Source organism: Zea mays, chromosome 5, assembly GCF_902167145.1.
Source record: "Zea mays cultivar B73 chromosome 5, Zm-B73-REFERENCE-NAM-5.0, whole genome shotgun sequence".
Lineage (NCBI taxonomy): Eukaryota > Viridiplantae > Streptophyta > Magnoliopsida > Poales > Poaceae > Zea > Zea mays.
The window spans coordinates 215,534,869-215,556,716 of NC_050100.1; the positions used below are offsets into that span (position 1 = coordinate 215,534,869).

The 21,848-nt window shown below is 45.4% G+C and overlaps 2 protein-coding genes and 1 long non-coding RNA gene across 26 annotated transcripts in view; 2 read left to right on the plus strand and 1 right to left on the minus strand.

Annotated features, from left to right (window-relative positions):
- Nucleotides 1-9,465, plus strand: part of LOC103627759 (uncharacterized) — a 61,672-nt gene extending 52,207 nt beyond the window's left edge. For 9 of the 22 annotated variants that reach the window (XM_035959280.1, XM_035959287.1, XM_035959295.1 and 6 more), the window contains 8 exons: nucleotides 42-113; nucleotides 440-502; nucleotides 1,193-1,378; nucleotides 4,208-4,293; nucleotides 5,738-6,104; nucleotides 6,815-6,903; nucleotides 7,920-8,669; nucleotides 8,894-9,463. The gene's annotated coding sequence lies outside the window, so the exon portion shown is untranslated. Of the gene's footprint in view, nucleotides 1-41; nucleotides 277-439; nucleotides 503-1,192; nucleotides 1,379-3,206; nucleotides 3,370-4,207; nucleotides 4,294-5,330; nucleotides 6,105-6,814; nucleotides 6,904-7,919; nucleotides 8,670-8,893 lie in introns of all 22 variants that reach the window. The other 13 variants (XM_035959282.1, XM_035959288.1, XM_035959286.1 and 10 more) reach the window with 11 other exon arrangements.
- LOC118471919 (probable pectin methyltransferase QUA2) lies at nucleotides 1,942-5,331 on the minus strand. Of its 3 annotated transcripts, none has more exons than XM_035959305.1 (6): nucleotides 5,020-5,331; nucleotides 4,362-4,584; nucleotides 4,115-4,278; nucleotides 3,685-3,988; nucleotides 3,195-3,333; nucleotides 1,942-2,562 (listed from the first exon to the last, which is right to left on the minus strand). In XM_035959305.1, exons 1-6 carry the CDS (start codon nucleotides 5,045-5,047, stop codon nucleotides 2,413-2,415), a joined length of 1,008 nt encoding a protein of 335 aa, XP_035815198.1. In that variant the 5' UTR covers nucleotides 5,048-5,331; the 3' UTR covers nucleotides 1,942-2,412. The 3 variants fall into 3 exon arrangements, with proteins under 3 accessions (XP_035815198.1, XP_035815197.1, XP_035815199.1); XM_035959304.1 differs by having other exon boundaries at nucleotides 4,882-5,331; XM_035959306.1 differs by lacking the exon at nucleotides 1,942-2,562 and having other exon boundaries at nucleotides 3,319-3,363; nucleotides 4,882-5,331.
- A 6,187-nt stretch (nucleotides 9,466-15,652) lies between the features above and the next one.
- LOC118472109 (uncharacterized) overlaps nucleotides 15,653-21,848 on the plus strand; it is a 28,294-nt gene continuing 22,098 nt past the window's right edge. Inside the window, exon 1 of the long non-coding RNA XR_004849713.1 lies at nucleotides 15,653-15,862. This is a non-coding gene — a long non-coding RNA (uncharacterized lncRNA). The remainder of the gene's footprint in view (nucleotides 15,863-21,848) is intronic.

Consider the following 21,848-nt stretch of genomic DNA (forward strand, 5'->3'; position numbering starts at 1 on the left):
AAATTTTCCAATTTGCTAATTTGCTTGATTATTTCCCCTAGGCTCTTGTTGTGTCAGATATAAAAGTTGATCTCGACTACAGGATGGCATATGGGCACAGAGCATGGAGAAATGTAAGCCTGCTTGAAATCAGCTACGGTGTGTTTGGTTTGAGGAACCAACTTTTTCTATGTGTTCCTCCATCATGAGACATTGGGATCTTTTCGATGCTTCTAGGGGATGTCATCATTCCTCATTTTTGTACTCAACATTTGCTTGTGATGAATGATTGATCAGGTGGTGATACGTGAATTGATTCCATTCCTCATACTGAGCAAAGTAGATTAGGTTTGGATAGTTCATTCAACATTCTGCTCCTCAAACCAAACACCCCAACTTTACACTATCTCTGTCGGTCCTTCATTTTCATGGGTTGTTACTTAAATGGCCTATTCTTCAGGTATTGCATAGATTAATAGATGCACGACTTGTGGAGATATTTGATGCCGAAGATGATGATAAGGTGATGCTAATCTCTTGCTATTTAATGCCACTTTCTAATACTTTTTTGGAGTTCATTCTCTCAGTTCCTAACACTTCCCGTCAGGATTGAAATGCTAGTTCAAATATGTAATTAAAAGACTGTTAGACTTTTATAAGTGTAGTTTGTCATAGAATTTCCAGTAACTTGAGTCACAGTTTATTAACATGATTCCGTACCCCAGTTTAGATGCTACTCCAAACATGCATATGTTTTTGGACTGAAGAGGTAATGGCATGCAATTCCACAGGCGATGAGAGCGCAGAGGGCGACGCACGATGGGGGTGCGCCTACGCTGTTCTAGGCGGCGCGACGGGAGGTGGAGGAGGGGGTGGTGGTGGGGCTGGCCAGGGGAGAGGCGGGCCGACAAATGGGAAGGGAGGGAGGAGAGAGAAAAAGACCTAGCTCTGTTACCATTTGGAATGAGTGAAAACCCTAACCCTAATCCAGGGTTGGGTGTATATTATATAGAGTAGTTAGGTGGGCCAAGCCCATTACACTGGGGGTAAACAAATTAATACTTTGTTCTGGGTCCGCCCCTGAGTGTAGATAATCTGGCTAGGCTTACACCACATAGAAGATTCACTCTGCACTGCACCATGCCTGCTTTAATACTTTTCTGTTTCACACACATTCTTAAGCAACAAGCTATAATGTTATTCCATGTTTCAGGTTGTCCGTTGTTTGCGTCTACTGAAAAATTTTGATCCAAATGAGTTTCAGCCAAAAAGTATAGCTTCAAATTTTAAATTTGTTAAAAAAGGTCAGGCAACTGATCAAATTTTGGAACTTCCATTAGAGAACTGTATATATGATATGATCAGTAGCCAAGGGACAAAAGGTATTACACTTGTTGAGGTACTTCTCTGAACCTTGAATTGGCGCAACTTTGTGGTATTATGTGTTTTAAATTATATGCTAGACTGGTTCTTACTTTATCCTACTATTGCAGTGCTGTTGTGCTTCCTTTTGAGTTATACATGTTACGTTACCTAATTTCTTCTTCAATACTTGATTATGGTTGCCTAAACCTGAAGATATTTGTTTCGCTTGGCTGTGGACTAGTTTCAGCAATAGGTTATTTTATTTAGGGACATGTTAACATGAATAATTTCTCATGCAAAGGTAGAGCAGCTTCCGGGTACAGTAATGGCATTTTTACTTGACCGGTTGACCCAATAAGCCAATATAATTATTAATCGGTCAATGCGCTAATCGGCAGCCCACCGCGTAGCCTAACGTTAAATGGCCAAAAAAAACCCTGCAAGATTGTAATAACCACAATAAAGAAACATTGACACATTCCTCTTACAGTAACCATGTATTCTTCTTGAATAATGTAGTGTCACTCTTGTTCCCGATAACGTACAAAAATTATGAACTGTACAAATGGTAGAAAGATATAGTGCAACAGTTATAAATTGTTCTTGCTTATCATTCATCTCCAAATAATAATTATATTGGTTTCACTAGACTGTAGTCTGGGATGACCAGTATATAGACCAATCAATTTACATACAAGATACAAAAACAAATCGGTACAACTACAAAAAAAAAGAGAAACAGTAATAAGGAGAAAACGAATTATACCTATATGGCACATTGACCGCGATTATGTACACCGCAGCGTCATCCCTTTATTGGATATGGTTTTCACCACTAAACTAATTTCATGGCTTCATCTCTGTATCTTGGCAATAAAACCTTGGCCTGGAAAGCTTTGCCACCAAGCCTGTTCTCTGCAGCATGCACTTACTAACCAATCTAATGGCACCTTCCCGTGTTTTCGTCCCAAGCTTTTGTACTCAGTTCTGCTCAGACAATAACTGTAACAGTATAGGGTGAAAGAATAAGTTCATATCTTGTGTCAGTGTCTACTGTGCTTGTGCTCCTTATTTTCTGAGAAAGGGCTTCTGACAGACGAGTAGCTTTTCATCACTAGCTATGTCAAGATCTAAAATACGGGCATCCCATCTGAGTTGAGTAACAACAGATCTTGCCGCTTCAATAAGAGGGGCGGTGTCACGGATTATGACCCAGCCCTACATCAACATCAAACAAGCAGGAAAAAAATTAGACAACACTTGTATAAAATAATCTTACGACTGGAGACAGATGCGTACAGCTCCACACGTGTGGAAGTATGCAGTGCAAGACTAGTCTGATAATTCTGCCGCATTCCTTCATCATGGGTAAATGGCAATTGTGCATCATACTTGTACAGTAAATAAATGTAGTATAGCATAGGGATAGGGTATCTTTCTTTCCCATTGCAAAACCTAATGACAAACCTCTGCACTAGTAGAGTCCCCATAGCCCATGATCACAAAGATAGCTGTACCAAAGTATATGGCCATACACGAGCGACAGTTTTTTAAAAAAACTAAACCAAGCTAAATGTACTATTTTTATGAATGTCCCTGGCTCTTTCCATATGGTGCAATCAAGAAAAAAAATACTTATTGTTTTAAAAAGCAACACTAATTAGAATGGCACCATATGAACCATTTTACGGATTGTACCGTTTAGAAATTAGAATCATGAATACCCAGAAACAGTGCAGTGTTAGGCCTTATGTTCTACATGCTTCCAAGAACCTTGAAATGAATTATAGACATGATTCACGGCTGAATAATGGATTCCAAATCAGTGTCATTAACCAAATTTTCATTACCTCTGGTCGTAGGATGCGATCAACTTCCAAGAATATGTCAAGAGTAGAACATCTATGCTTGTGGGTCTTCTCAAGTGATAGAAAGCCATCAGCATGCACCATATCATATGTTCTTGGATAAGTCGCAAATGCGTCACACCTAACACATGTCCATCCATCGATCATTTAACTGAAGGTTGAGATTGATATGCCGAAAGTTGTCTATCAAATTGATATTTCACTTATGCATCAATCTCCATGTACTCTAATAAAATTATGTGAAATTGAGGATGCTCTAATTCCTCTATATCAACAACTTTCCATATGCCTAAAATTTGCATGTATTAACATTTCCAAGTTATGACTGACTATGCATATGAAGTTTAGTTTGGAAAACTTTGTCAAGTAAGGTAGTTCAAGATTTAGCATTACCAGAGCACTCACCTGGAACAAAAAAGGGTAAAACAAATTCAAATCAACAAAGGACAAAAGATCATGTATTACTACTTACCAATCATGTTGAACCCCAATAAAACCACGGTCAAATATTAGTGGTAGATAATTTGGGGCATTTGTAGGAACAACATTCATCACCCATACAGACTTTCCAGACTTCAGTAAAGCAGCATTAAATCCACCAAAGTGAGCATTCATATCTAAAACATTCCTTAGCATGTTAAATGGTGGTTGTGGGTCTTCATCACCAGGTCTCTTTGGATGGTCTGAAAATATAAGTGGGGATAGCAAAGACCAGTAGTTTCGCACCATGGAGTCCCAGCTTGAATTATCATCAGCGAAGACTTCTGAATGCACACCTGTTGAATTAGAGGGTTCTTAATGTAACACACACAAGCATTTGAACATTAAGACACTAACATATTTTAAATTTTGTTGATTTGTTTGCTTGTTTTTTCAATTGTATTATTTAGTCAAATACTTACCATGTATGTCCAGTTCTGTTGAGTTTTGCCTAGCCTGAGATGGCCAGGTGGTACGGTGTTCAATGGGGATCCAACGCTGACTTCTTGTGCCAGATATGCAGGGGCTTAGTGGTTGGTAGTATGGTGATTCTGGATCATGGCCACATAGCTCAGGCCCAAATTTTCTGTAAAACAACACTGTAAGTTCACCACTAGACTAAACATCTGTTATTATAAAGTTTGTAGTGGTTGATAAGCACTACATTACCTTGATTTGTAACATTCCCTTTTATTCGTCTTTTTCCATACAATTGTCTCATCTTGTTGTGACAGCATCTCCCAACAAAGGCCCTCAGCGTAGTCACGAATGGCTGTCCATTTCTTTTGGTTTTCTTTGTCTCGCAAGGCCCTATGTGTATTCAAATTCGATGTCCATACAAAATATCCACCAGGCCTCAAAAGCCTGTTCACTTCAACCAAGAAAATGCCATCTGCAGAATTACAGAGAAAACCAACGTTTACATATTTAGTAAGACTGTAAGAGATACTACTTTATAGCCAAATTACCATAAATGTGTCTTTGCAGAAATCAGATGTATGCAAAGTTTGAAGTGACAAGGGTTACAAGTCAACCAAAAGTCACCCACAACTGTATATCCTTAAATATTTAATATTCAGCTAGGCATGTACCGATCTTTATATGTGAAGTGCCAACTTAAGACATTGCTGAATAACATTATAATCGTCAATGAGGGCCAGGGCATGTGAAAGAAGACTTTCACACATACCGTTTTTGTACCATTCGATATTGCATTTAGCACAATGCACCATATCAAAGGAAAGATAGGGATACGGAAGCTGCTTCGTTGCAAATGAACCAATCATTGCAGGAATGCCTCTCTCCAGTGTAATTTGCACTTGGCTACCTGATGCTTCATAGTTAGCAATGCACATGGTCAAGAGATCTCTCTCAAAAAGATGCGCCCCAAAGGTACCAAATCCACATTCTATGTCAAGGACAGTCCTAACCTGAAAATGGCATAGCAAGAAACACCATCAGAAATAAAAGTTACTGTAAACATAACAATTACCCAAAGACTTACTTCAGCCAATCAGAGCATAAAGTGATCTACATAGTATGTCCAGATGTATTTTGTATGATGATCTTTAAAAACAACTGTGCTTTAATAATATATCGTAGTGGAGATCCTAAGGTCCTGCCAACATACTTTTGCAGGCACAATAGTAAGCTCTGATATACACTTTCCAGCACATTGGGCATGCAGAGTTTCCCAAGTCAAATTAAGTAGAAATAGACGGCACTTTCCAGCCAGCCCACTCAACATGCAAGATTTCTAAAGTACCGCCAAGTGGAAAGACCACGGCAGACAAGTGTTGCTGAATAACAAATCATGATGTGAAGGGTCATTTTGAAGTTCCTAGTGGAAAACAGACCCATGAGCAAAAGCTCCTTGCCTTGAACGTTGAACCCCAGAATTCATTGATGATCAATATATGGAGAAGCTTGAATACATATCATTATGTGATAGAGATTTTGTTTGCTTATGTCATCTGATTGGGATGATAATTTGTTTTTGTTTATCTTAAAATTAGTAACTAATGTCTAATACAACTTCTGATTAGATTGGCAAACATCTTGGACTCAACAATTCAAAAAAACTTCATAAATGAGTATCATCCATGCTAAAAAAATTCAACCTAACATGGGAAGCAGAAGTTCCAGACAAGACATCGCAGTACCGAATTTGGACTTCAAAAAACTTCTCACTCTACAAAGCTGGTACTGCTCTGCAAAATTTTGAGGCACTCTCAGAAGACTGTGATGATTGTTCGGATTTGTGGTCCCTAGTTTCATCTAAAGATTTGGAATCACCTAGTTCACAGGGCAAATTACTCTTGCTTGAAGAAGAGAACCATGACAAACCAATTGGACATCATATCCAGAACAACCGTGATGCTTCTGCTGCAGTTTCCCAGTTAGTTGAAGAAGGTACAATTACTTAGATTTGCACAATTTTTTTCTCTTCATTTGGTTAAGGTTCTGTGGTTAATATATCTGGGGATTGCCATGCTGCAGTAAGAGCTCGCAGTTTCTGTACTGTCTATAAACTGTGCCATGTTTGACTTTAAGATCACTAGTAGATCCATAGAGCTTTATGCTTTTTCGAAGCATATATCTATTAATGCATCTATACTTCTATAGCTGGACAATATAATCTGTTTCAAATCCTGCATATATTTTCCTCACAGAGTCATATTTTATTTAAATCACGAAGGGTGTGCTCTTTGGTTGTCTCTCCCAAAGTTCATAAGTTTTTCAGCTAAGGGTGGTTATCAGTTCAAAAAATTTTCAAGTAATACCATGCCCTGACTTTGCGGGCTACTACTATAGTTCCTGCGTATAGTTAGGGGTGGTAATGGGCTTTACATTTTACACTATAAAATTTGAGGATCGGATCATATTAGAATTAGAATCAGACTCTATTTTCTATTCATTTTTGAACTAAACTTAATTAAGGGCTCAAATGAATCGTGAAGAAACATTTGAATCGTGATGCATTACCACCCCTTTGTATAGTTAAGTTTCTTCATATGGGATTAGTTAATCTTTTTCTTGGCAAACTGGCAAGCTATATATGTTTAGGTTGCAACCAAATTGCTATTAAACTCAATGTAAGTGATCACATGCTTTTTTCCTAGATAAACTTGCTTCGAATCAGAGGAGGCGTCGGTGCCGTCCATTATCTTCTGATGATCAACGCCATAGAAGGATTCTACACATGTTAAAGGTTGCTTCCCAAGTACTTGTCAATCGAGATTCCTTGCATAAATGATCTATCAAATGCAAATGTGTATCTAATTTAATATTTGTGACAGTTCAATATTGAATGTCATGGCATGGAATTTACTGTACATTTGATGCAGTACCTGTTCCATATTTCAGTTGCATTGTGTATGCATCCTGTCATGTGCTGGTCTTATTTATCTTATTATTATTTATTGTTTTTCCTGTACTCGATTATTTCTTGTGTTCGTAATTTGAAATTGCAGAAACGGGTCAGATTTTTTCTAGGTGTTGGCTTTAGGCCAGTATGTTTTTAATGGGGTGGGGTATCCCTGGTTTTTGCATATAGCCATATAGTATGGTGATATGGTACTGATAGTTACTCTAGCATTTCATATTTTTCTTCCAGATAAAACTGTTTCAATTGTACTCCATTATTTTGTATTTTTTCCATATTAAACTATTTTGATCGTTTATATTTCTTCAAAGGGTTGGGCTCTGTATATTTGTGGTCACCATGACCCATGAAACAAGCCTATACTTTGTGGGCTTTGATAAATGTTCACATGCATTCTTGTCCTTGTCACCCTAGGTAATACTATCCCCGTTTTCAAATATATGTTGGTAGTAAAAAAATCTGTGCAGTTAAATCCTCTGATTGTGACAAACTAACAAAGTAAATTGTATGAGTTGGTAGTTTGGATAACTGCCACTGTATTCATTAATTTTTTTTAGCAATATAACAGATTTAAGATTTTACAATTCTTTTATCATTTTCATGTACAATAATTTTCGAAGTGGCATACTGCCATACTGGAGACCACTTGATATATTTTTGAATGGAGCAAGTATTACTACTTAGACAATTCTTTTTAAATCCTAGTCAGAGTTAGTAACAGCAACTTTCAGCTTCCAACATTTCCTTTTTTTGTGTGTTCATGTTCATGCTATCCCTTTGTGTGCCACATGTCTACTTGTATTTGATCATTCTGGTTGTCTTTTCTCTTTTGGGCCCTGCAGAAGAAGAAATTTGTACTGAAGGTGGAGTTACATAAATGGTTAGAACGACTTGAAAAGAAGGACGGGAAAATAATGGATAGGAAGACATTGACTCGCACGTTGAATAAGCTTCAGCAAGAGGGAAGCTGTAAATGTATCAAAGTCAGTGCTCCATTGGTGACAAATTATGCTCGCAGTCGTCTCTTTGATGTAATACTGCATTCTTCTGTTGGAGACGTGTCACCAGAACTTGTGGAGCAATTTAGGACCAGACAAAGGAACTTTGACACCGAATCTCGCGCAGGTGCAGCAGCTAAAGTGAAGCAAAATCAACATATGACTGCCATACCTGGTCTGAGGATTTCACGCAGAGTTAAAGTTTACAAACCATTACTATTAGAAGCTATGTATGCAAATGGATTCATAGGCGCAAAGATGATTCGAGCAAAGTTATTTCATAAATTTCTGTGGGCTTATGTCAATTCTTTGCCAAATTGGTGCAATGCATTTGGTTGTACCAAAGCAGGGCAGTATGATAAGAGCCTTAATCAATCATGCCTGTTATTTTCTATGGAAGCAGCTATGAAAGAAATGCCCCTTGAACTCTTTCTACAAATTGTTGGGTCAGCAAAGAAGATTGATAACATGATAACGTTGTGTAGGCTTGGAAAAACACTTTCAGAAATACCTACAGAGGAATACAATCAGATCTTGGATACTCATGCCAATGGCCGACTCTCACGTTTAGTAAATATTTTGGACAAGCTCAAGGTAATAAACTTTATTCTTTTCTAATATTTGTAGTTAGCCTTGTGAAAAGCTACAACTTAGACGTGCTCCTGAAAACTATTACCGAACATTAATCTTAAAGGTTATTCAGTAATTGCTATACTTGGCACATATGTTTGATACTTGCTATATTGTTCAATAATTAATCCTTAATTGCGTAGGCGACTAGGTTGTGACAAACTTACCACTTTATCTATGTTTCACAGCTGGTTCAGCTTGCAAAAGAATTCTTAGAAGATGCTGGTGTATCGTCAAATGCCATGTATACACATTCGATGGAGCTCAGGCCTTACATCGAAGAACCCATGCCAAGAATTCTTCCATCTTCCCAACTGAACAATCATCGGAAAATTCGGCATGATTTTGTACTTTCAAAGAAAGAGTTTGTTGATTCTTATTGGGAAACACTAGAGTGTTGTTATTTAACAGCTGGTTTGGCTGACCCGTTAAGTGCCTTCCCTGGCAGTTCTGTCCCGGAGGTTTGTCTCATCTGCTGTACATCATTGATGCATAGGATTATCGCATACGTTGAATAAATGTACTTAGCGCCTGTTTGTTTGCTCCCCAACTTACATAAGGTAGCTTCTGGGCATGGGCAGTACGGTGAGAAACACCACCCTTGATGCCGAAATAAGTTTCCCATATTTGTGTTTACCATACTGCCCTTGGGCCATAAGCTATCTTATATAAGTATGGATGAAAACAAACAGACCCTTCGAATTTGAATTATCAAATTCCTCAACTTTGAATGCTAATATAGCTGTGTTAACTATTTATATTGACAACTGTGAAAATAGTGACTTGGATTTGACATGAGAAAATTTCATAATATATACTCCCTTAGTTCCAAATTATAAGACATTTTGGCTTTTTTAGATGTAGAACTTTTGCTACGCACTTAGATATACACTATGTCTAGGTTCATAGCTAAAGCAATGTATCTAGTAAAACACACACACGCTATTTTGGCACCACTCCCTAACACACATCTTGTGCGCACGCCTAGCCAACCAACCTTCCTCCCACTCCCAAAAAATGACGCGTCCATGCATGACTTGATGTTCCGTTTAAAAAAACATCTATTGAACCGAGTGTCAAAATTGAAAACCGATTTCACCATTGTATTCATCGCGACGAAAGCTTCAAAACTAGATCCTACTTGACATATTTATCTCATAGTTTATCTAGGTCAGTCATTCCATCTTTTAGTCTCAGTCATTCATGAGAATTACTGAGTTAACAGTCGTTTAGCGAATCAACCATTCTATAGAAAACATGCATTACGGGAATGGAAGTGAACAAACTTATTCATTCTATGAATACTCAGCATTCCATCTTTTTAGCCTCAGTCCTTCATGAGAATAATTGAGATACCAATCATTTAGTGAGTTAGTCATTCTTTTTTTTTCTCGAACGTGCAAGAGACATGCGCATCATTTCATTAAGAAGGGAGGAAAAAAGGATCCAAAATGGATCAGTACAAGAAGACCCCCGTTACGGTGGTCGAAAACAAAGAAGACCCCCATTACGCTTGCTCTTCAGTGTGCACTGGAGCCGAGTCATCCCCGTAGGGGTTCTCAAGGCCCGCACGGTGTTCAGCAGTGTGATCGGCTGATCGCTGCATTGGTCTTCAATGTGCACCGGAGCCGAGGCATCTCCGAAGGGAGTCTCAAGGCCCGCACGGTGTTCTTCCGTGTGATCGCAGCAAGTACCATCCGCGAAATTCTGCTTAGTGTGTTTAGGCTCTGCATGTTTAGAGATGGCAGCATGTTGAATTTGCTCTTCAAAGCGCACCGGAGCCGAGGCGTCCCCGGAGGGAGTGTCTAGGCCCGCACGGTGTTCTTCGATGAGATCGCAGCAAGGGCCAACCACAGAATTGTCCAGCACAGAAGAGTTAGGATTCGTCTGTTTGTAATCCAAGCATCTTGGTCCCAGCCTTTCTTTGGCTGGACGTTGTTGCTATCCCTGCTCACCAAGACTGAAAGTGTTGATGTCTTCACGTGGTCCGCCTCGTGGTGAGTGTGACCGAGGCCGTCGGTGTGACCTAGGGCCATCATCATGATCACGAGGCGATGACAGTGAGGCTGAGACCAAAGGAGCAGTAGCAGCTGAAGAAGGGATAGACCGTCTAATCTTCACTGAATAACCCAAAGAAATAACTCCTTGCGAATCTCCAGTAGGCGCCTGCAGAGGTTCAGTGATCCAGAGCTCTCGTGACTCCGGAATCATGGATGTATCAATGCACCAGGCAGAGCATCTGAAGGAAACAAGGTCACTCAGGCCAGAGGTATCCAGATGCACCTTAAATAGCTAAGCAAATGGGTTTATCAAATGTTCCACCGTGGCCGTCTCCCACATGTGCACTAGGATGCCATCTAATTCTAGGTCAACCAGCTGAGGAAGAGTTCTGCCAGAAGAGTTGAAAAATCTAGACCATCGCTTGCAGACCACTGTGAAAGTCGCAGCCCGCTGAATGGACCACCTCGTGTCAAGCCTTTGAGCCAAATCTTCAGACGGGAGAACCAGCAGGAAACTATTTGGGGATAAAACGATGGAGAACAAGGGAGTCTTCAGCGATTTCCAATCTTGGTGAGAGCAGGGATGCCACTTCGAATTCAAATATTGAGTCACGGTTGCTGATCACCGAGACAACCACTGCCAAGCGAAGATCTTCCTTGGCAACAGTCATGGCGTGGTTCCAATCCAGTAAGCATGGGGGTACAAGCCTTAGAGAAGGCAAACGGGGCTGCACATAAATCCTGCTCCCATCATCTCTGGGAGGGGTGGGGTGGGGGGTTTCGCCTCTTGTGAGAGTGACGACGGTGAGAGCGGCCCCTGATAGTGACGACATCCGCGCCCACTGCATGGTCAGTAGCCATCCCTTGAATCATATACTGGTTGCCTGTGACTGTAGCCACCGAAGTCTTCCTCCACCACACCTTTCGAGGCGCTGCAGGATGAACAAAGCGCCTCGCCTGGCACAGACCACCAGACAACGGAGGGGAAAGTCTGCTCTAGACAGACTGCAAGGTCCCAGGAGGTTGCTGATTCTGAAGACGGGACCAAACAGAAGCTTTGCCTGGAACGACACCACCAAGACGGGATCACACCGTCTGCTTGGGAACAGATGTGGAAATTTGAGCACGAACTGGAGCCACAGGGCAGAGGGACGCCCTATGCCCAAGCCCACAGCACTTGAAACACCTTGTCTTTGAACGGCAGTCTCGGACCAGGTGACTTGGGGAGAGGCAGTTGAAGCACCTGCCGGAAAGATTGGCAGGTGCAGGTCGCTGGAACCTGCTAGCCTTCAGACGCGGCCGCTTGGAACGCTGGGACTCCACTGTCTGCCAACCATCAGCGGCGCACTTCGTAGGTCCCCCACGACCGACGGCTGGAGAACCACGTCCTGAAGCTCCCTGCATAGAGACACCCGAGGCCCAGACTTGGGAGTCCGACCAGCCGGAGAAGGCCGGGAAAGCAGCACCACGTCGCGGAAGGAGGGGCCAGAGGAGACACTCCCAGCGGAGCTGCAGGAGCCGCCACTAGCGGGACTATCCGCGCGCCAGCGATCAGGCTTGGACCGCCCGTCAAGCTTGAGCAGAGCCGCGCACAGAGGAGGAGGATGGGAGGAAGCGGACGCCTGCAGGGGGGCTAAATGGGTGGAGGGAGGGGCGGCGGCGATCCCCTGGAAGGTGGCCGCCGGCCCTGGAGTGGGCGTCGGTGTGGGGCATTGGGGAGTGCAAGCGTCGGCCCCGGAAGGGACGCGCGGGAAGGGAGGGAAGGGACGTACCTGGGACATCGGACTCCGCTGAGTTAGTCATTCTAAAAAACAGGCATTACAAACAGCCAGCTCTTCGCTAGCTGCCGAAGTGCTGTTGCCAGAAGTCTCACTACTGCTAGAGCTATTTGAAACACTAATGGTGTGTTTGGTTTAATGCATGGAGTGATCCATCGTCTCACTCCTCACTTTGCTGTTTGGTTTGTGGAATGGATGGGTTGATCCATCACCAACTAATCCCCTACAAGCGTGAGGAATGGAGTCATCCAAATTTAATTCCACCAAAATCATTGGATGAACTCATAATGCACTACCTCATCTAGAACAGGGTTTTTCCTCAAACCAAACAACCCTTAATTTCCTGAATCTAAACACCAGTATCGACTCTATTGCTTGTTTGTACCTTTTGGCTTATATTGGCAGATCTACAGCCGCAAGCACTTCATTGTTTGTTACTTGTCAGAATCATTACACTATCTATTACTGAATCCTTGTTACTTGTCAGAGTTTTCCCACTATTTATTACTGAAACCCATTATACCCACTGGAAATTGTATTAGCTGGAAGTGGCTATCTGTCTAGCTCTCTTAGACCAGAGCATTTATTTACATTGTTTTGATACTATATGAATATATGATGTTCTGTTTCATATAGGTTTCTCATCGTCGTTCATGGTGTTCACTTAGAGTCATGACTACTGAACAACGACTGGAGTTGCAACAGCGTATTATGGATGTTGGTGAGAAGGGGAAAATTCCTTTTAAAGACTGTGTTAGAATAGCAAGAGAACTGAATCTTTCTGTAGAGCAGGTATGCGTTTAGATTTTCCTTCGTTATCATTTATTGATCTGAAGCACTATATTAATTTAATCTCATTTTGCATTTCTGTATTTCTTTAGCTTGTGTTTTTAACTCTATGCTACCACAGGTTTGAACATAAGTAGCATGAAGTGCACTGTTTTAACATGCAAAATGGTTCATTTGTCACCATCTTTGAGTTTTTTGCGTTTAAGCACGTGAGACAGAATGTGCTACTTTGCATTATTTGCTTGACCGTGTCGTTATCCTGTGATCTCCCCCTTCTAGTTCTAGATGCTTCCCTACTCTCTGTCATGGGGTTTTGATGGATAAGGGAACCTTATCTTAACATATTTACACAACACATGCTGCAAAAGGTTGAGAGGGAGAGAGACGGTATGCTTAGCGAAATAGTTGTTGCTACACTCTACAGCGTAGGGGCAGATGGGGCAAATAAGGAATATAAGGGCAAGGGGATACATGGTGAGTCCTCTGGTTTACCCTGATTGAGTGAACAATATGCAACAAAAGCGATATGTGCTTGGTTTAATTAGTGGATAAAAACTCGGTGCTATAGATAATATGAATAATAGATACCTGGGAAGAACAAATAAATAAAGGCAATTGCAATATCGATTGGAATGTAACATCACTGGCACAAATCGGACACATGTACAAAAATATCCTGTAACAATGTGCGAGCTGCTTCAAAGCTACCTTGCATAGCACTCACTCAGGCAAGAGTTCAGGGGCAAAGCTAGGTAGACAACACTGGGTGCAAATGCACCCATATAAATTTGCAAAACTAGTGATTTAGACTAGATTTTCACCATATATGCACCAACTACAAATTGTTATTATGCACCCTTAAAGGATGTGCACCCTCCGATTCACTCTAGCTTTGCCACTGCTAGAGTTAGGTCCAGTGGTGCACATTGTGAGACAGGATATTTCTTACTATTGTTTGTTTGTTTCATTTATTTATCTTTTCGTGCTGATTGGCATTTCTCATTGTCTATTCTGTATACAGTTCTTCATTAGTGTGCTGATCAGCTGGATTGGTTCCATATAGGTACTTCGCCTTTCATATGAAAGGCAATCTCGGCTCCATGAACAGCCCAGCTTTACTTCTAAACAAAAGCAGCAAAGAGTTGGTTCTGGATTGACTCCTGTGAGAAGAAAGAGACGTGCCGATGGGACCAGCCTGAAGCTTCTGAAACGTACAGTACAAGCAAGTGGATCTGCTGAACAAATATTGGAGCAACCTATTGTTGATGAAGAAGTACCAATGATCAGTCGGTATGCTATCTTAAGAAAGAGCTGCATGAGAAGTAAAAGATTCTTTTGGACATGTGAATCTGATAGGTATTATTATTTTTGTCTGCCCATGCTTGGTCTGAAAATTGATTTCTAAACCTCAATACTTTAGTTGACGATCATGCACGATGGTCCTGACCATTTTATTATTATTTGTAGAAAACTGTTGATGGCATACATTAGAGTGCGTGCAGTACTTGGGGCAAGATATTATCGTGTACCTTGGAAGTCTCTCTCTGATCTTCCAGCTCCACCACATACATGTCTTAGAAGGATGGCACTACTATTGAAAACAAACGGAAAGATAAGAGGAGCTGTCATGTGTTTATGTAACCTTCTTGGGGAACGGTATGTTAGATATCTTGAAAAGGAAAGGAGTTTGAAAAGGAGAAGATTGTTTCCCCAGATTTCAAACAGAAGTCAAGAAAACAGTTTGGATTCAGATTGTGAGCAATTCAATTGGGATGACTTTGAAGTTCCAGAGATAAAGAGTGCACTTAATGAAGTCCTTGAATTAATTCAAACAGAAAAAATAGATCAGGCCAAGAGAATTGGGCCTGTTAATCAAAAAACATTAACAATGATAATGATGTCATAAAGGACACAATATGTTCTCAGGAACTGCCAGTAAGTAATTTCTACATTTAACATCAACAGCCGATACACAGACATATATTTGTCAATAATGTTTTTTTTCATTTTAGAATAATCAGGCTATACTAGGTGAAACCAAAACGAGTGCAGTTTCAGAAAGCGGGTTCTGTGATCCTGAAAAATCATGCAGACATTCAAATGCAGAAAGTGAAAACATGGAAGTCTTCTGCAAACCTCAAGAAAAAATCATTAAGGATCACCGAAATAAGATTATTGAAAGAGGCATATGGAAATCATTGGCTGTTGCAAATGCCTTGGAGCTTCTGAAGTTGGTTTTCCTCAACACATCTTTAGGATCAAATGTACAAGCTTCACTAGCAGCAACACTGCAGCTTTATTCAGAGAGCGAGATTTTTACTGCTGTTTCCTTTCTTAAAGAAAAAAATTCTTGGTTAGTGTATCTGAACTTATGTTTCCTTTGGAATATTTGCTTTTCAGTATGATGTGCCCAACTTAAGTACTTTTATTAGCATTCGGGACATGTTTGGTGTATGACCCTGATGAGCCTTACCAAATTTTGGCTCTTCCGAACCCTGTGTGATGCGAAGATGTTGGCAAGTTCTAGATTTTGGTTTCTTGCCAATTTGCCATGCCAACTTGTCGGCAATCACAGAAGCGGTAGACTCATGTAAGTTTGCCAAAAACTGTGAATGTGATATGGATCCACAATCTTATCATTTTTTCCCTGGCAAAATATAGCCAAACTTCATAATTCGAGTCTAGTCAGGGTTATCCTAGTTGGCCACCTTTGTTGGATTGGTGCTGCCAAATTTTCCTTGAACGCAAGGCTTTGGTGCCAATTCAAAGCTCCAAACAGTAGCCAATATTTGTTGCTAATACCAAACTGTAGTGTTTATTTTTGTTGGCTGTGAATGAGACATCCCGTAGTTTATGCAGCATGACAAATAGATGGATATGGGCTAAACTATGACTTTTGTTAGTCAAAGTTAAGCTCCAGTAGATATTCTTCATTTCTTATCTTACAGTGAGCTGTGGTTTAAGTTGTTTTCTTAGTGTTCACACTTGCATACCAACCTACACTTAGGCTCTTGTTGTAGTTTCGTATGACTTCCCTTCTGCTACACAGCCTTCATCACTCTCTTACCTAAAAAAGAGGATGCCATCCTTGCCAAGGACTTTCGGCCTATTAGCTTGATCCACAGCTTCGCAAAGTTAATCTCGAAGATCATGGCAAACAGACTGAGAGTCTATATGGACAAGCTGATTTCTAAGAACCAAAGTGCGTTTATTAAGGGCCGATTCATTCAAGACAACTTCATGTTAGTATAGCAGACTGCAAGATTGCTACATGCTCAAAAACAGCCTAGAATTCTTCTCAAGCTGGACATCTCCAAGGCCTTCGATTCAGTGTCTTGGTCTTTCTTACTTGAAGTATTGGAAAAGGTTGGATTCGGTCCTATATGGAGAGATGTGATCAGTGGGCTGCTTATGACCTCCTCTACCCAAATTATGCTTAATGGAGTGCCTGGAGAATACATCCAACACAAGAGGGGCCTGCGGCAAGGTGACTGTAAGTAGAGGGACTCTAACTCTCATCAAGAGGATGACACTATGAGTTGGGGCAATTTTCTGTTTATTTCTTCAAACACTACACAATGCCATACCCATCTAAGGGTTGGAGACCCATATTTATAGCCCTAGAGGCTGCAATACCACACCTTCTCACACACACTACACAACAGGATTGTCCTCTAGATGCTAAAGAGACTACAGAGGATAGTCAAAAACGACTGTTGTCCTCTAGATGCTAAAGCGACTACAGAGGACAGTCAAAAAGTGACTGCTGTCCTCTAGATGCTAAAGAGACTACAGAGGACAGTCAAGCTGTCCTCTAGATGCTAAAGGACTACAGAGGACAGTCAAAAGCGACTGTTGTCCTCTAGATGCTCAAGACTTATTCCATTGTTCTCCCCCTAAGTCTTGGGCGTCGTCTTGTGAGAAAGTTGGGCCATCCCGGACCTGGAGCAAAGCTCAACAAACTTGATCTTCCCAAGGGGCTTGGTGAGCAGGTCTGCAAGCTGATCCTTGGTGTTGATGTAACGCGCCTTGATGCTCTCTTCTGCCAAGCAGTCTCGGATGAAGTGGTATCTCAGCCGGATGTGCTTGCTCCGTTCATGGAACACGGGGTTCTTGGCCAATGCCAGAGCGGACTGGCTGTCCACCCTGAGTTCCACCGCTCCAGTGTCTCTCCCGAGGAGATCACCGAGCAGTCGAGCCAGCCAGAGTGCCTGAGTCGAAGCAGTGGACGCCGCTATGTACTCGGCCTCGCAGCTGGACATGGCCACCACCTGCTGCTTGACCGACTTCCAGCTAATGAGGCACTTGCCGAGGAAGAAGAGGATCCCGCTTGTGCTCTTGCTAGTGTCGATGTCACCGGCGTGGTCGCTGTCGCTGTACCCGACAAGGTGTGCCTCCCCAGGGCACCTCGGGTAGTAGAGACTGTGGTCGAGAGTCCCCGCAACATAGCGGATGATCCTCTTCACAGCCTGCTCATGCTCCGTCGTCGGTCGCTGCAAGAACCGACTAACGTAGCCGACGGAGTATGCCAAGTCAGGCCGTGTGTGGACGAGGTAGTGAAGGCTCCCCACAAGACGCCGGTACTGTGTAGCATCCACCTCCTCCGTCGTGCTGTCGCGACTAAGCTTCAGCCTCTCCTCCATCGGAGTGAGAGCTGGGTTGCAGTCGGTGAGCCCAGCCAGCTCAACAATGCACTTGGCGTAGGCGGTCTGGCGAATTGTGATCCCGGAGTCTCCCTGGTGCACCTTAATCCCCAAGTAGAAGGAGAGATGCCCCAGGTCACTCATTTGGAAGGTGGCCTTCATTTCTTCCTTGAACGTTGCCACCTCTGCATCCTTGGCGCCGGTGATCACCAAGTCGTCAACGTAGACACCCACCAGCAGGGCACTTCCTCCATTGCCCCGCCGATAGATGGCCGCCTCGTGCGGGCTTGGCGAGAAACCCATTCCTTTGAGCGTGGAATCCAGCTTGGCATTCCACGCCCTCGGTGCCTGTCGCAGGCCATAGAGAGCCTTGCGCTGGCGCAACACCTTGCCCTCCTTGCCAGGGATCGCAAAACCTGGCGGCTGGTGTACGTAGACCTCCTCCTTTAAGTCGCCGTTGAGAAACGCCGACTTGACGTCCATGTGATGAACGTGCCAGCCCTGCTGGGCTGACAGCGCAAGGAGGAGTCGCACGGATTCCATCCGTGCCACGGGGGCGAAAGCATCGTCGAAGTCGATCCCCTCCTGCTGTAGGAAACCGCGTGCCACCAAGCGAGCCTTGTGCTTGACGATGGCGCCGGCTTCATCCCTCTTCAGTTTGAACACCCATTTAAGGGTGATCGCGCGATAACCATGAGGGAGATCAGCGAGCTCCCAGGTGCGGTTCGTCTCAACCGCGTCCATCTCCGACTGCATCGCGGCACGCCAAGCCGCATGTTTCTCGGCCTCCGCGAAAGACCGAGGCTCACCATCGTCGCATGCAAGATGCAACTCTCCTGCCAGAATGCGAGATGCAGGGCCTGGCACCGACGGGTCGATGAGAAGGCCCTCCACCCTTCGATACCGCAACGGCTCGCCGTCGTAGCACGCGTCGACGCGCTCCTCGTCGCGGGACAGAGGGGTCACGAGCTCCACTGGGTCGTGCTCGACACGAGCTGGTGTCGGAGAGGACATTCCCGGAGAGGGTACCGTCGGTGCTGGAGTACGTGGTGGCGAAGAGCTTGCTGTAGCCGGAGTCGTGGCTGGAGTGCGTGGTGGTGAAGAGCTCGTTGTAGCAGGAGCTGGAGAGTGTGACGCTGGAGTCGGTGGAGACTTGGAGGCTGGGGTAGACCTGCTCGGAGAAGAGTTGCCTACTCCCCCAGGTCCCTTAAAGTGGACGTACTTGATGGTGAAGTCGTACGTCGGAGTCGTGTCGTCGTCCACCGCATTGTCCCACGCCCATCCTCGCCCTTCGTCGAACACTACGTCGCGCGCCGTGCGCACACGCTGTGTTCTTGGGTCAAGGATGCGGTAGGCCTTCGAGCCCTCCGCGTAGCCAATGAACACCCCCGGGGTGCTCCTATCGTTGAGCTTGCTGATGTGGCCAAGCTCCTTGGTGAACGCGAGGCAGCCGAAGACCCGTAGGTGAGAGACCACCGGCTTGCGCCCATGCCAAGCCTCGTACGGTGTCATCCCGTTGAGAGCCTTGGTGGGCAAGCGGTTGAGGATGTAAACCGCTGTCACCACCGCCTCTCCCCAGAAGACAGCTGGCATTCATCTCTGCTTGAGGAGAGCCCGAGCCATCCCCACAACCGTCTGGTTGCGCCGCTCGACGACGCCGTTCTGCTGCGGGCTGTACGACGCGGAGTAGTGGCTCTGAACGCCCTCATCCGCGCAGTACGATGCGAACTCAGCCGCCGTGAATTCGCCGCTGTTGTCGGTGCGCAGCACGCGCAGCTTGCGGCCGCACTCCGCCTCCGCAGCGACCTGCACACGCCTGATGGCGTTCGCAGCCTCTCCCTTGCTGCCAAGGATCATCACCCACATGTAGCGAGAGAGATCGTCGACGAGCAGCAAGAAGTAGCGTCGTCCTCTTGGTGTGGCTGGTGTCACCAGGCCACACAAGTCCCCATGCACGAGCTCGAGCCTCTCCTTGGCTCGGAAGCTCGACTGCTGGGGAAAGGGGAGCCGTCTCTGCTTTGTCAACACGCAGACATCGTAGAATTGCTCCACATGGTCAAGGCACGGCAGGCCTCGCACCATCTCCTTGGCACTGAGCCGCTTCAGGGCCTCGAAGTTAAGGTGCCCGAAGCGCTCGTGCCACTGCCATGCCCCGTCGTCTCGACGAGCAGCAAGGCAGCAAGGTTGTGCCACCTTCACATTGAGGATGTAAAGCCGATTTGCACTCCTGCGTACCTTGACAAGAAGGCGACGGGAGGGATCCTAGATCCTCATGACTCCGTGCTCGACCTCCACGCGCGAACCGTTCTCATCCAGCTGTCCCAAGCTGATGATAGAGTTCCTCAGCGCGGGGATGTAGTAGACTCCGTTGAGCAGCCTGTGCTCACCAGACGCGGCGGTGAAGACGACTGAGCCGGCGCCCTTGATCTCTACGCCGGAGGCGTCCCCAAACTTGACGGAGCCTCGGACGCTAGAGTCAAGCGCGGTGAAGAACTCCCGTCGGTCGGTCATGTGATGAGTGGCGCCGGTGTCAAGGCACCATCCTTCGATCATGTCCTTGTTGGAGCCGTCGCCGAGGAAAACGCGTGCTTTTGACCCATCAAGGTGGAGGAGTGCCGCTGCGGCCGGTGCCGCTGGAGATGGCTCGATTTTTGCATGTGCCAGGAGCAGGGCCTCCTCCTCCGCCTCCGCCTGTGCGACGTTGGCCTGGCCACGTCGTGGCTGCCGACAGTCCCTGGCCCAGTGGCCAAGCTTGCCGCAGTTGTGACAGCCGTCGTCTCGTGCCGGCTTCTTGTTGCCGACGGCGCCGCCTTGGGCACCTCCACGGGCACCAACCTCAGCATGTCCTCGCGTCCCGGCCTGGGCGCCTCCACGCGCCTTGCGCGGTTTGCCGCGTCTGCGGCCTCGTGTCGAGGAGGACTCCCCCTTCTTCTTGTCACCCTGGCAGGCCTCCCACTGCTCCCGAGTGAGATGTAGCTTCCCGCCGATAGTGATAGGCTCAGAGGGAGCTTGTGGTTCGTTGCCATCGACCACCTTGAGACGACCTATCGCTTCTTCGATTGTCATCGTGGAGAGGTCTAGCAGAGACTCGATCGAGCGAGCAATCTGCTTGTACTTCTCAGGGATGCAACGGAAGAGCTTCTCAACAGCTCTCTCCTCATCGTAGGTGTCGTCGCCGAACTGCACCATCTTCTGCAACACAGTGTTGAGGCGGAGAGCAAAGTCATCAACATCCTCACCTGGCTTGAAGGCTAGGTTCTCCCACTCCTTGCGAAGTGCCTGCAGTGTGGTCTTGCGGGCACGGTCGCTGCCGATGCGGGTCACAGCGATGGCGTCCCAGGCCTCCTTGGCAGTCCGCTTCTGGGAAAGCGAAAACTGCATCTCGGACGGGACTGCAGCAATGAGGGCATCCAGCGCCCGCCGATCCTCGTGGTAGTCGACGTCGCCGTACCGAACTGCTTCCCACATTTGGCGAACCTGGAGTCGTACCCTCATCACCGCGACCCACTCGACGTAGTTGGTCTTGGTGAGGGTAGGCCACCCACCACCGGGACCGATGTCCCTGACAATGGCCTGGGCCATGCGGCGACCATGGTACCGATCCGGGGAGGGAGAGTCGCGCCGCCTGTAGAGGCCGCGATCTCCGTCGACCCGGTCGCCGCCGCCGGGAGCACCGCCGGCGCGTCCTACGCCCGTCTAGGCTGTCGCCGCGTGCGCCCTCGCCCAGAGCGCCGTCAGCGCGTCGGCGCCTATCTGGGCTGCCACCACACGCGCCCCCATGGGGATGCGCGGCTGCCCACTGTGCCGCCTGCTCTCGCGCTGCTTCACTCGCCAGCCTGAGCTCTTCGTCGGTGTTGTCGTCGACAGAAGCAGAGCTGCCAGCTCTACTGCCGCGCAGAACCTCGAGCTCTGTTGCCGCCGCACGTGCAGCAT